The sequence below is a fragment of the Chenopodium album genome, chromosome 17, assembly GCF_948465745.1.
Source record: "Chenopodium album chromosome 17, dcCheAlbu1.1, whole genome shotgun sequence".
In the NCBI taxonomy this organism is placed as follows: domain Eukaryota; kingdom Viridiplantae; phylum Streptophyta; class Magnoliopsida; order Caryophyllales; family Amaranthaceae; genus Chenopodium; species Chenopodium album.
In genome coordinates, this window is record NC_137850.1 from 40,690,644 (window position 1) to 40,706,299 (window position 15,656).

General features: G+C 34.1%; 1 protein-coding gene and 1 pseudogene across 1 annotated transcript; both read right to left on the reverse strand.

The window, feature by feature from the left end:
• Window positions 1–7,575: 7,575 nt before the first annotated feature.
• On the reverse strand, window positions 7,576–8,880 carry LOC145587972 (cytosolic sulfotransferase 15 pseudogene; annotated as a pseudogene).
• A 2,781-nt stretch (window positions 8,881–11,661) lies between these two features.
• On the reverse strand, window positions 11,662–15,355 carry LOC145588983 (proline-rich receptor-like protein kinase PERK15). Its single transcript, XM_081645564.1, has 8 exons — window positions 14,536–15,355; window positions 13,988–14,434; window positions 13,717–13,800; window positions 13,530–13,600; window positions 12,655–12,731; window positions 12,417–12,564; window positions 12,133–12,291; window positions 11,662–12,016 (listed from the first exon to the last, which is right to left on the reverse strand). The coding sequence occupies exons 1-8, from the start codon at window positions 15,353–15,355 to the stop codon at window positions 11,771–11,773; spliced, it is 2,052 nt and encodes a 683-aa protein (XP_081501690.1). The 3' UTR covers window positions 11,662–11,770.
• Window positions 15,356–15,656: the final 301 nt, after the last annotated feature.

A 15,656-nucleotide genomic window follows, 5' to 3' on the forward strand; every position in this document is an offset into this window, starting at 1 on the left:
TGAAGAATCATTTCTTCATTAACTTTACATTGCAGGTGTATTTATTATTACACTTTTCATAATATGTTCTCTTCTGGAAAAACAATGTCAATGGGGAGACATTTATTGTGCAGTTGTACTTTTTTTTTCCAATTTCTTATGTGCTGACATATAATAGCCCCAATCAAAAGAATCGTTATACAAGCATAAATCACTTGCTTGTAATTCTACTAGGTGGTGATCTTCTGGATCTTTAAAGACTTAAATAGTGTATTTGGTGAGCTTCTGGTCACCAATTATTCAGATTGACCAATATATTATCTCTTGAACTTTTCTTTTTACACAAACTATTAAAAATCACAATCTAAATATAGCTCAATCTCAATGTTATGTCTTGCCATTCAATTTATTTCATATATTTAACATGAGAGAGCGTCAGCACATTATTTCTTTCATATCAAATGAAACTTCAGGTTTTCATAACGGGAATTTATTAAACCCCGGATGGCCTAATTATTAATTATCACATCCAATCACTTTTGCTTTAGTATTTAAATTATGATCAGTTTTATAATATTGGTGATCACCTTATTAGAGATACTTTATGCATGGCCATGAATATGATGTGATATAAGTACACCAGTGTGTTTCTTTCTACAATTGGCAAGACAATTAACTAATACTCATACTCCACTAGAGCATTGATTGTAATCTTGATACATGTTAACCTTGTTGGACAACATTTTATACTCTTCTGGAGTACTTTATATAATCATATCACATTTTAATGTATTAGAAATGATCTCTTCAGGATATACATAAAATGTGTCACTTAGCTTTCTCAAATTTGTCATTGTCAATTAGTGCTTCTTTCCTGTTCCAAGGATTCTTATCGTTGTAACCTTTTGCATTACCACACTTCAGGTGTGCTAGTTCAATAGCAACTGATCTTATCCACCTAGGACATCAACTTAATATGTACATTTATAGCTATTATATAGATAATGACATTTATTCATATCCATCTTCAGGATGGTATCATGCTAAATATTTGATTATCATGTGGCCACCTCTATTAAATAAATTATTGATGTTTAGGCTAGTGTATGTACCAAACTGACCACTAACATATTTAATTATTTATGTGCAAGGATTACATAAAAACAGTGGAATAAACACAATCTGCCCCTAATCCTTGCATATGGGGGTATAAAACTAGTCCAACAATCTTTAAATCCATCTTATTCTCAAGCCATAAATTCTTCTAGCAATGCATGTATCAAACAAAGAAAAGTTATTATTTTTCTCTAGCCCAATTATATTAATCATATTAATCTCTTATAAGTATAGGTATAATAAATATACTTTTAAATAAGTTGCTCACAAGTAATGTCGTGGATTAATTTCTTGAACTCATAACACTATTTCTTGCTAAAAAAAGCTAATATATGTAATCGTTTTGGTAATTCTCATGAATTTACAATGGATTATATCAAAATAACATCATGCAAACATGCTTATATTATTATTATTATTGTTTCAATCTTGAGATTGCTCATTCACTTCTGGGAATGAGCTAATAGTCTAATTGGGATCAAGGATCTCCACTTTTAACCCAAAGTTGGAATCAAGAATATCCACTCAAAGACCATATAATAAAGTATAGATTGTTCAAAGTATTTATTTATGTATTTATTTTCACTTTACATACATTAGTTTTGCTTATGGAGGATAATATAGCCAACAACATATCTTAGAAACTATTATTAGACATTTGTAAGTCATCATGTACATGTATGTTATCATATTATACTGAAGGAAATAAAGTTACTAGTAATACACTCCTTGTCTTATTATCCACTTCAAAGTAAATCATAAGTATATCATATAATAGCGGTGTCATGGTTATTAATCATTATAATTAATTATCAATCAAATCTCTGAACATCTAGTTAGTAAAGAAAGGATTTTCCTCAAATTATCTTTACACAAATACTACAGTACTATAATTCGAGGTCAACAATTTATGTGGTCAATTAAATTATGACATGCATCATGTAAAGTGTACCAATATAAGTTATTTTTGTGATCATCAAGGAGTTACAAGAAAGATTAGTCCATAAACTTACAATACGTACTCATTATAATAGTTGAGCGTGACCTTATATAATAGTCAAGATACACTGATGAATTAAATTATATGCTATTTATTATAATTCCTCATAGATACTAAACAATCATATCCTAGTTTTACAGTAATTCATAACAGACATTGACTAGTTTATAATTCCTCATAGATACTAAACAATCATATACATTAAATAAATTTTATGATACCGGTACACAACACATGACATCTATAATATGGAGTATAAGATATAACATACCATGACAAACAAAATTTATAAATGAGGACTTAGGAAATAACGTCAATAGATATATTCATAATAAAGTACATAACGAGTGATTGACAATCTTCTTATTAATAGTAAACTTATGATGACATACACAAAATTTATAAGATATAGTTAATCAAGTTTGGTAACCCAAAATCAGCAGGCAAAATCATGAAATAGATAAATTATAATGGCCTAATTCGTTTATATCTTACATAAAACCAAATACGGAGTAAATAATTAGAAGCAACCAAACTTATCCAGATATAGGATAAATTTCAAGGTAACCAAAATCAAGGAAATAATTTATCCAACTAGCTTGGCAAATAAAATTAAAATATGACATGGCACATAGGGTAAATTGACAAAATCACTCCTCACCACTTAGCTGATCAAATTGCATATAGATATGTATCAGTGTCACTACCACCAAAATACCATAAATAAAGGGAAATTACCTTTTGATATACTTGTATCAAATAATCACATCATACAAGCGTAAAACGAAAAACAAAATTAATACAACTCGTAACTTTTTACAATTCATATCTTAAATCCTATAGTAAGAGAAAGGATTTAACCAATAGAAATATCAATCATGTTGCAAGCATATACCAAATTATTTTTAAAACTTAAAAGAAATCTTAGAGACGAGATTTTGTTGCGCTCATAAATCATTATACAAAGCACAAAGTAACAAATTTTACCAAATCCGTTAAAGTATCTCGTATAATCGAATGAAAAGGAAAACTATATTGGCATTTGGCACACACAATTAATGGGGGAACAAGAACTAAATCTACTCTGTACAATTCTACTATATCTTACCTCATAAATGGAGCCTTATATCAAGCAATCATCAAGTATGCGCATAATACATAATAGTATATTACTTTAAAATTTGTGTCAAGTATGATTAATTGAATTACTCTTTTGACTAATACATATACATATTCTTATATGTAATTTATTTACCTACAATAACAGAACAATTAATAATATGAGTAGGATGAAATATGCGTACCTTTTGAGCTGAGGTATGATTTCAATCAATATATCAACATCACAAATAGCAATTTGGGTAATTGGGTTGACTCTCTCAAATATTCATGACAATTATATGGCTTCTATTGCTCCAATACTAATTCCATTGACACGTGAGAAACACTATAAGAATGCCTTTAAGATATTCATCATCAATATCATCAAACAGATAATCATCAGTCGAAATTTCGACCAAATTATTCCCAAATTCGCATGGGTTTTGTCGCCTCGTCAATATATATGGCAAGATTTCAACATGAATTTGTTGCTAAATTTCTTGTTTCTCGATGCCAATCAATTGTAGTCGAGATCTAATTAATCTCAATTGGTGGTTTAGATATTTTAATCGATGACTTAGAGCTTTGGTGCTGATAACGTGTTATAAAATAAAGGGAATAAGAGAAGAATTGAGGAGAGAATAAATTTGTGTATGTTATTCCATATGATAAAGTGTATATATACATACAATATATTAGGGTTTGGTTGGATAACCCTAGATCTAGATTGTTCCGGAATGATACAAAGGAGGATAATGGATATCCACAAATATTTCATAACAGTTTTTGAATTTGATTAATTTTATTTTAATGTAAAAGTCAAAATACAAATGGACAAGATTAATGTTTAATATTTGATGGTTGTGATTAAAAGTGGTTACAATGGCTACAATTTTAATGTAGTCATTGAAAAATCTTCCTTAAATGGGTTTTTTTTTTGACAAAAAGTACCTAATAAAACCTAAATTTTGTGAAAAACTATCTAATAAAAAAAATGTTGTTAGAAATTCCTTAATAAAAAGAAATTAAAAAGGAGGATTTTCAATGTGAGATTTCAAAACATACCTTTTCGTGGCACTCGCTGAAGGATTTGTCCAATTAAGGAATCCGGTTTGAACGGATGATTCATTAATCATATGTTTTTTTTATTAATGAATCTTTTTCATTGTTTCTTTTACTCGATTTTTCTCTCAATCCAAATAGTCGAATTGGATTTATGTTTGACTTGTTTTTTTTTTTTTAATTTCAACAATCCAATTGTTTGTTTCATTTTCGAACTTAAAAAAAATTCCTGGAATTCTTCATCGGCCGAGGGAAGGAGAAGAAGAGGTCGCTTGGTACCCACTTGTGGGGCTCTCAAAAAAGAAAGTTCTGTAAATTTATGTGTCTAGTATTCAAAAAAAGATTGTTGTAAGATACTACTTTGGCCGAATTTTAATTCTACCGTTAACCTAATTTTACGACGTTGACCACCTCAAAATACTTGTGAATTCTTCGCGAGGGTTGATTTTCAAGGTGGTAATTAAGGTTGTTTTTGGGGTGGTTGGAGGATATTTCAAGTTATGCTTCAAGATGGTGGTTTTTGAGATTAGAGGGTGGTTTTGGCGTGATGGAGGCTATTTCAAGGCTTCAAGCAGGTTATGTAGGTTTTGCGGATGAAAGCGGTGGTTTCGGGGGTGCTTTAAGGTTGGTCAACAGTGGAAATCCGGCGTAGGTAGTATTTTACTACATTCTACCTTTTATTTAGCAGTTTCTTACAATATTTTACTTTCTATTAGGTAGTTTATGATAATATTTTTTTATTAGTAGTTATTCATAAAATCTGAGTTTTATTAGATAATTTCTGATAAAAAAAAATCCTAAATAAATTTATGCAAATAATGAACCTACTTATTCAATTAAGGGTGTTCAAAGTAGTAGCGTAGGGCACCATAAATGGAAAACATATACTTGTACATAGTATATAAAAAGAGGCATTCCACCATTGCATAATTAAATAGTGTATGTACCAAGCAAAGCTTGTAGGAGTTAGTGGGAACTCACCTTGTGACTTTGAGGTCACGAGTTCGAGCCCCCTTTGAGAGTAAGGGGATTATCTTACCTCCCCCCTCTACTCTCAAGTAATGATCTGCAGAGTTGGGTTGACTAAACCTGTGAGAGATGCCGTCTTAGTAGGGTCCTTCATCTTTATAGGCACATAAATTTTATATAAGTGATACATTTATTGAATATTATACGGCTCTCTCTAGTTCATTTGGAGAGGGGAGAAAACAAAGAGAATCAAAATACAGAGAAAGCCTCTCAAATATTCTAAATCTCTTCGGAGAAATTCTCTCATCAAATACTCTAAACCTTTCCAGAGAAAATATTTCAAAACCTAGATGAAGAACAACAAGCATTTTACATGCCGTTCTACTCTAGAAAATCGTTGTGGAAGAGATCAAGCCTCGACGGCTCTCAACACAGAGAAAGAAAGAACATCAAAGCATCAAGCGCATCACAAATCAGTGCAGTTCAATCTCTACATCAAATAGTCATTAATTGAGACGTCGACCCTCAATCAAGAATTCAAGTCAAAGGTCTACATCAATAATCTTTGATCGATATCAAGTCTAATCAATCGGCACTCAATCAAAGCCCAAGTCAAAGTCCTGCGTTAACTATCTTCGATCGTGATCAAGCCTCGACGACCCTCGATCAAGAAACAAGTCCGCCCGTGAAACAAGTCAAAGCTAACACTACTAGAAAATAGGCGATTTCCGACGGAAAAATTCCGTCGGAATCACCCTGAAATCCGTCGGAAAACCCGTTTCCGACGGAATTTCCATCGTAAGCGGTTTTCGGAAAACATCTGGTAGGAAAAACGACCTTTTTCGACGGAATTTCTGACGGAATTTGGCCTCGAAAGATATTTTCAGGTACCGGCACGGCGTGTCACCACCACCCCTAACAAACCTAACCTAAGCCCACGCTACTCCCCCCAAACTAACAAAAACCCAGATCTAAACCATCCCCACCACTCTCCCCACCCTAACCCTAAACCCGCCTAAGCCCACAGGCCACAAACCCAGATCTAAACCATCCCCACCACTTTGCCCACCCTAACCCTAAACCCGCCTAAGCCCACAACCCCTAACTAACCCAACCCTAAGCCCACACGCACCACCAACCCCTAACACAAAGCCCACAACCCCTAACACAAAGCCCACAACCCTAACTAACCCAAACCTCAGCCTACACGCACCACCAAAACCACTACGCCCACACGCATCACCAGTACCACCACATCAGACCACCACTACCCAATTTTTTTTTAAAAAATATAATAAATTAAAAGAAAAGGGTAAACATACCTTATGAACTCTTCAATTTTTGGTTTATATGGTTAAATTCGACCATGAAAACCCCAGATCTGGAGTTTTCATGGTCGAATTCGACCTAAAAACCCATTAATTTTTTGTGTCGTGTCGAATTAGATCCTTGAGGAGTTGTGGACACAACATGTTCGGGGTTTTCATGGTCGGGGTTTCCATGGGTGATTTTTGACGGAGAGAGAGAAGGGAGGACGGAGAGAGGGGAGTAGGGCTAGACCGCACCAAACCGCAAACCAAACTGCAATTTTGCGGTTTGGTGCGGTTTGCGGTTTGAAAATTGCGGTGCGGTTTTTAAAAATGACCAAACCGCGTTTTGCGGTTTGGTGCGGTTTTCAAAAATATTGAGACCAAACCGCACCGCAAACCGCACTTTAATGCGGTTTGCGATTTTTATACTATATTTTCATTAAAATTATATAAAAGAACTAAAATATATGAGCTAAACTTTAACTATTAGTTAATTAGAGGTTAATAAAAAGAGTTTAATATTTGAATTATAAACTAATAATTATAAAATAAAATAAAAATAAAAGTTTTATTTTAAAAAGAATAATTACAATTTTAATAAATTACAGTTAAACCGCAAACCGCACTGCACCAAACCGTATTTTGCGGTGCGGTTTGGTGCGGTTTTTTTAAAGTACAGTTTGGTGCGGTTTGAAAAATTTACAAACCGCACTTTTGCGGTTTGGTGCGGTTTATGATCCAAATCGCACCAAAGAGGAGGGAGAAGATAAGAAGAGAGTGACAGAGGAGGGAAAAGGAGACCGAGAAATGATAAGAGGAGAGAGAAAGAGGAGGGAGAAGAAAGAGAAATCTAAAGAAGATAAGGGGAAGGAGTTGCGGCTGAAATAAAAGGGTGTTGGGATATTTAGGGTTTCGGTGCCATTTAAAAAAAAAATATTCCGACGGAATATAAATCCGTCGGAAATTCCTATTTTTCCAACGGATTTACGTGTCCGTCAGAACCATCCGTTGGAAATAGACCTATTTCTAATAGCGTAAAGTGGAGATCGTATCAGTGGAGCAAATTAGAGATTGTACCCATAAATTATCAAATTAATGAAATTAACACTTGCATTTGTTTTGAGTCTATATTTTATAGATTTAAAATTTGTGTTTACAATCTTTCCTTAAAAAAACCAAAAAAAAAAGGGTATGTACTCATCTTTCTGTCCTTAGAAATTGTCTTAGCCTTTTATTACTTAATAAAGAGTTTTATTGAGCAAGGATTAGGGACCATATTAGTTGAGACAAACGACTTCTTAGGAACATGCATTCAGGACTCAAAAAAAAAAAAAAAAAAAAAGAAAAAACAACCCATAAAGAACAACTAGTCTTACATTAGGCCAGATTCACTAAATTTCTGTTTCATGAGCTTCTCAAGTCTCTCCACCATAGATGGAGTCAAATAATTAACCCAATCTCCAACAACCCCTTTTCGGAAGAACTTGTCATTTTGAGTTGAAGAATAAACCCTAGCACTCTTATTCGACGTCGCGACGTCTTTCAGCTTCTCTAAGCTACACAACTTGACAATGCCATCAATAACGCCTCCCATCTCTTCTTCTTTCGAAAACGGGCATCCTACAAACTCTGCCACTTTCTTCAACTGAGGTTTAGGATCCGCCTTCAAATCTTCGTACTTAATAAATAACACTTTATGTGGCCGCTCTAAGCTCTGCTTCCAGTATCCCAACACATGATCCTCGAAAGGACCAAACGGAATTCTCCCCTCACAAAACATGTCGAAATATTGACCCAATAACTCTGGCTTTAGAGTCTTATTATCATCCACACTTTGATAAAACAACAATGATGACACCAAGGTGTCGAATGGGTTTCTAGAAATGTAAATGATTTTGCAATTAGTGTTCTTGATAGAACTAGGCAATGATGGATAAGGAACGTGGGTACCAAAAAGTCTAGGAGACTTAAGGCTACTAAGATCCGGACACTTCGATTTAAAGTAGGTGTTGGACTCTAATTGAGGGACTAACTCATGAGGGTTATGAACGAGTAAGGGGCTTTCTAAAGGTGGGTGATTTGCGCGGTTGCAAATGGCATACACAAGCGCTTTGAGCCAAGTTGTACCGGCTTTTCGAGCACTTGTAACGAAGATATCAGTATCATGAGCTTCAAAATGATGTTGAAAAGCAACCAAAGATTCTAACTTTTGAGTCCAAAATCCTTGGTATAGGTACATTGGGTTGCCATTGAACCATATCTCTTGTGGGAGGGAGTTCTTTAGTTGGGTTAGCTCGGCTTCCGTTTTCGGTACGTGTATGAAGCTAGAGGAGCTCATTGCTTACTAAAATGATATGGAGTAAAAGTAGAAGAGCTAAAGAAAGATCAAGAAAACATGAAAATCACAATGAGAGGAAGTGGTGTAGATATTAAGACCAAGTCTTGCATACACTAAGAGTCTGTTCTCATACGATTATTTTCAGTTCAGTTCAGTTCAGTTAAACTCTAATAAGTTTAGTTCAATTTAGTTCAATTCAGCTCCTAATTTCCTTCTCTTATAAAATATATTCATTTCAGTTCAGTTGAGTCCATTCAGTTGAGTCCAATCAATGAGAACAGACCCTAAGAGCTAACATTATTGTACACTTACCATTTATTGATAAATTTGAAGGTGGGACATGAAGGATAACGTTAGGTACGATATTTTTAATTGGACAGCAATTAATAGAGATGATCGATGCTTGTGAAGGTCTGAAGGAGTAGTCCTACATAATCCCACTTGGAGTACGTTGTTGCTTTGATGGAAATCAATTATAAACTCCACATTGAAAACAATTTTATTGATTTTCTTTGATGGAGACGTTGAAACTTTACGAGAGTTACTTTTTAACCTTATGTATCATGAAATATAATGAAATTATTCCCACTAATTTTTTTCAAGTCATACTAATAATAATTTTGGTTAGCTATTTCTGATACATAGTCAAAGCATCTATTATGTACCTAAGAAATGAGAATACCTAATGATTTTCTCAACTCACAACTAGACGGCTACAAAACTATCTGTGAATTCGACATTTTAATCCGCAATCGATCCGTATTTTTAGATCCGATCTGAGTTTTATTTTGAATTGGATGTCAGATGCAGATTTGGATATTGATTTTCAAGATTTTGGTTATCATTTATCCGAAACATATCCCAAAACTTCGGATATTGGATGTTGGATATTAGATATCTACATCAACATCAGAAAAATAAAGGCTAAAATAGTGAAATATATGAAGTTATAAATTTTTTAAATGTCCATATGAAACTGACCATGTGTTATTAACTCATTATAATATTCTTAATATATTTTCTTTTATTTTGTTGAAATAGATTGTACAACTTAGCGATTAAAAAACAATAAAATTAATGTAATTAAGAAAATAATCATAATCAATTTTAATTAATATTGAATAATGGATATCCGAAGCAATCCGAATGATTTTGGATATAAGATATCCGAAATTTTCAAATCGGATTCGAATATCAGTTTCCGATATTCAAGTATTCGGATATTTGAACCGAAATCACATTTTGGTTCAGATATGTGATTGAACATGCCTACTCACAACTAAGAAGGTGCACTTATTTTGGTATGTGGACTTAGGGTGAGTTTATCTCAGACCTAGACTTATTCTCCAGATTCTATCTGTCACATCAACTTTCTATAACTTTTTTATTATTTAAATTTATATAAGACTTTCTCCAGATTCACACATTATCTCAAGACTCACTCCAGACTCACTATATAAAATATCATTAATTATTTTTTTAAAAAAATTTGTAAGTATTATTAATCAAATTACATGCAAACTAGCCGTTGGGATCGAATTGCCATCACTTTTGGCTGGTGATGTGGCAAGTTTTGATTGAACTCCAACCAAATATTGCAGCATTTGTTTACCATGCAAAGTCTTGACATGAGTTTTGATTTTTCAAAATCAATGCAAAACTCACATGAGTCTTTGATGATTTTATTGCAAGAATCTTGAGCAAGACTAATGTTGAGACTCCCAGATGGCGAAGAGCCGACATCGAGGTGCCAAACCTTCCCATTTGCTCAAGACTTGCAATACTTCCTCTGTGTTTTAATAAGTGATACAGTTTGACTTTTTACATTATTTATATATTGATTTTGACTTGATTAATTTACAAATATATAATAAACAAATGTTATTGCATACATTGATGGATTCATTATAATGTATACTATCATAATATAAATTTTTCTTATAATTTTACCAACATATAATTAGATAAAGGATCTTGCTAACGAGCGCCCTGAGGCGTTAGATAAGGAATAATTATATTGGTTGAAATGATATTAAATTAGGAATGCATGACAAAATCACGCGTCGTTCGGTGTAATTAATGTTAATTTTACTCTAATATTTCCACTTTTAATTCTCTTATCTAACGTCCCGAGGGCGCTCATTAACTTTTGCCTTAGATAAATTAATGGTCAAAATCATGTATCGGCATGCATGTTTGGTCAAAGTGTAACACTTGTTAAAACACGGAGGGAGTAATAAACTTACCCTTACAATAACTGGGGAGAACTTTGTGAATGGATATGGAGCTACCTTAGAGAGTTGAATTTAATGATGTATCATTTATTCATTTATGTCTAGGGTGCTAGTTAAGGCAATATCCCCCGTATCTCTACTACAAAAAGTGCTCCTAAAATTATATTGACACAAGGTCTGTTTGGTACGATTTTTTTAGCTTTATTTCAAATAAAAGAAAGTTAAATAAGTTCAGACAAATTAAGATCTTCTACAATGTCATCAATTTATGATACAACCATGGTAAAGAAATGGAAGAAAGTGAGCTCAACATTGGAAGAGTTTCATTTATTAAAAGGAAAGGAAAACAATTTGCTACCCTTCCCTCTCATTACTTTTTATTTAAACATTGTTGATCTGATGAAGAACTTGAGAAAACACGAACTCTGAACAGAAATAGTAGTTCATCCTATAATAACTCACTTTTCACATGTTCAAAGAGATTAAGAAAACAAAATAGTGTCATATAATTTAGAAAGGAAAAATGTTTTAGCAATAAAGGTTGTTTAATAATTGGTCTTGGAGTACTTTAAGGGAATTAAGCACTCTTTTGATGAAATCCAAAGGTAAATTCATTCATTCAACAGAAATTTTATCATTCCTGTTTCTTAGTATTCAATTTCTATAACTCCAGGGTATCTTGTTGGTTATCAGTACTCGAGGTAGATACGAGCTCGCTAGTGCTAGCACTGAACTTATCAGTACTTTGAGCATGGCTTTGTAGAGCTAACTTCCCAAGTTTATGTAAATCCTCCTTATGCTGGCTACTAGAGCCGTCGTCAGAAATTTTGTTGAACATATCATTATCTGTTGTGCTTTCTTTCAGAAGATCTTCAGCTGATAAGTTCCCTTCTAGAGTTTGTAATACCTGCATCAACCAAATAAACAGATCAAATATAAGTACAAGGTTTTAAAAAACCTGTATGAAGTTAGTTGTCACATTGTAGCAATCCGACATGATTAAAGATATGAAGCAACATGTACCTGACTCATTTGAGGCCGTTGTCTTGCAGAGATGCGAACACATGCTGCTGCACAAGCAATCATTTGTGCCATCTCAATGGGACTGTATTCTTCTAATCTTGGATCAACGACGTCACTAAATCTTCCACCTTCTAGGGCTTGTTTAAGCAAGGGTCTGGCCTACAAGTTCAACATGAACAAACAGGTTTACGAGTGTCTTTAAGCCATGTATTAAAGATCGTACTGAAAGAAATTCTTAAAGGTTGCATAAGATGATGGTCTAAAAAGATTCATGATAACCTCACCCATTCGACCATGCCATCATCCTTAAAGCGACGAAATCTGTCAACAGGTCTACGTCCTGTAATCAATTCCAGAAGCACAACTCCAAAGGAAAATACATCTGACTTTTCAGTAAGTTTCCCACTTGCAGCATACTCTGGAGCTAGGTAACTGCAATTACAATAACATTAGCTGATTATATTCTTAACATGTATGAGTACATGAACAGAGAAAAATTAAGTGGTAAAGTATCAATCTTACCCAAAAGTTCCCACAACTCTAGTAGAGACATGAGTATCTGTGTCTAAGAAAAACTTTGCAAGTCCAAAGTCTGCAACCTGGAAAGAGGAAGAACATGCAATTTCACATCAGTGGAAAAAAAATAGATGTGTATACTGCAAATAAAGTGAGTCAGATGAATCAGAAGCAAAATATGGGATGAAGCAGAATGTTTCTAGGATCAGATTAGTCCAGATTGGCAGTCCCTACACACAGGTTCGCGCTTTGGATTGCTGTGAAGGGTAGACTGATGATTAGGGACAAGATGCATAAATTGGTGTATGTGCTGATGATAGGGAAAGTCAAATTTAATAACGAGTACTAACTTATATTTAGACTGATAGTATAAAAAGCGGTGCATTGTATATTATGATGATATGGTGTGGTGTTGAAGCAAGGATGCTCTATCCCAAGTAATCTGAAGTTAATTTCTAGCAGATAACAACTTTCAGAAGGAAAAATTGATATGCAATTACAGCAGGCAGAAATTGTTGTTCATTATCTTTGGCACGAAAAGAACAGGACAGTTTGGATCGTTTGGCAGCAGAAACTCAGAGCTCAGTCAACATTTGTACAGACTAATATAGCATATATTACAAGTTCCAAAGAAAACAGAACATGTATATAAATTGGTTTCATTACGCGTAGAGAATTTTTTAAGGCCTTTGCCTAGCTTGTTTTAGTCTTATAGTATGGTGAGTTCTTAGGATTGTTAAACAGCTAACAAATAAAGAAAAACATAATAAAATTACTATAATCACACAGGATGAACATACCATCTTGAAGCTGTCAAAAGTACAACCAGGAGAGTTAAATAAAAAATTCAGTTCATTAATCAGCTAGGAAGAAATTTGGACCTTAGCATTAAACTCGTCATCTATAAGTATATTTGCTGCCTTGATATCTCGGTGAATGATTTTTGGATAACCTGCAGACACATTTTTAAAGCCAAACATCGATTTTTACTCATCTAATGTCCATGAGGAAAAGGGACTAACATTTTAAAAATGAATACAAGAAGTTAAGGTCTACTAAGTAACATACATTCCTCATGAAGATATGTCAATCCTTTCGCTGCACCTAAAGCAATTTTCAACCTTGTTTGCCAATTCATGGATGGAATTTCATCTCCTACAAAATTGTCAAATCCAATAAATTAGGTCCTGAAATATTGGAAATAAGATACTGAAGATATGCTGAAACATTTCATTGAATTCTCCCCCAATTTTCTTGGAATTTGTTGTCTTGATCATAGTACTAATTTTCTAGATATACAGTCAGTGTAATCAAAGATGACCATTAGGCAAAAACTTACCATGTAAATGGAATTCCATGGTCTTGTTGGGAATGAACTCGTACACAAGCAATCGCTGATCTCCAGAAATACAATATCCAACAAGCGAAACCAAATGTCTATGATGCACAAGACTAATAATTTCAACTTCTGCCTGAAACTCGCGCTCCCCCTGTGCACTTCCAGTTTTCAACTGTTTGACTGCGACTTCTATACCATTAGGCAGGACTCCTTTGTAAACAAATCCAAAACCACCTTGACCAAGAACATTGGCACTTGAAAAGTTATTTGTTGCCAAAGCTAGCTCTTCATAAGTAAATGTGCTCTGCACATTATGTGAAATCTGTTGGGTTTTTTCGCGTTTCATAGTCACCCTTCTCTTACACAACCAAAACCATAGAGCAAAAAGCATAATACACAATCCTAAAGCAGCACTGACTCCTACAGCTATGTATGTTTTACTATTTCCTGCCCGCCAACAAAAAAAAAAAAATTAAGAATTATTCTATTGTGGTTGATTACAGTAATAAAAGCAGTAAGAATTTAGTGCAGATTGGTGATTTACTTACCGGAAGGAGGGGGGACTAGAGAAGACGGTGCACCTGCAGGAGATTTGAGACCAGGATCATTCGGCGAAGAATTTGGCTCCTGTTTAATACTGAAGAAAGGAGCAAGAGAATACATAACCTGACAACTTGGCATAAAAAGACTCATCTTTGTTCTCCCCTCATCGATAAGGTTACCAAGTGCTGCAAGGAGGCATTTGTGGCATGGGCTGCCAAGAATGTCCGGAGTACATTGTGCAAGGCAATATACAGTCTGATTTGCAGAAGAGTTTGTAGTAGCACCAGTAGAAAAACCTCGTTTGGAACTATTATAAGCAGCCTGATTCATAGGGCCACTCATCGCTGCTGTAAGTACATCGTTGAACTGATCTTTATCAGAAACCATAGCTTCACTGAAAGACCAATCATTTGGATCTTCCTCCTCTAGGGAGAATATAGAGCGATTGGCATAACGAAGTGTACATTCTTCAAAATAAACTATTGCTTCTTTCTCATTGGGGCATTCATAAACAATTCTAGATGTTGCAGTTTCTACACAGTTGCTGCAGTCTGAGAAGTTCAGGTCTCCTCTGCAGTAGAAGACAGCATATACTTTGTCAACGCCTTCATCAGCAGTGAAGTTAGCGAAGCCTTTAATTGATGCAGCAGAAGTTAGATTGCTGAAAACGAGACTTAGATTATCCTGATACAGGCTATTCTTACTATAAGAGCCACCCTTTTGTATACAGAAAGAGCTTACAAATTGGGGCTCTGAATAACCAAGATAGCATAGTTGAAACACTAGGAAAATCCTGAATACCATCATTTTTTCAAGAAATGTCATGGTTGCTTGCTTCTTCAAATCATACAGTTGATCATGAAGTCTTTAATTGCTTCTTCTTTTTGTGTTTTTTCTTTTATACAATTCAACATCATTGACAGTTGACTGGAATTCTAGAATAATGGTGTGAAGTGATAACAAGTAGACAAAGTCAGCTATAGTTTGAAATAAACAAAAGAAATCAACTACGAGTTTATTTCATATGACAGCAGAGCCATCTAATCTTGTTATTACTATATAGACTAATATGATCAATAATGATTTGATGGGCGTGTAGAGGCCAGTTCCATCGAAGATCTCTCCT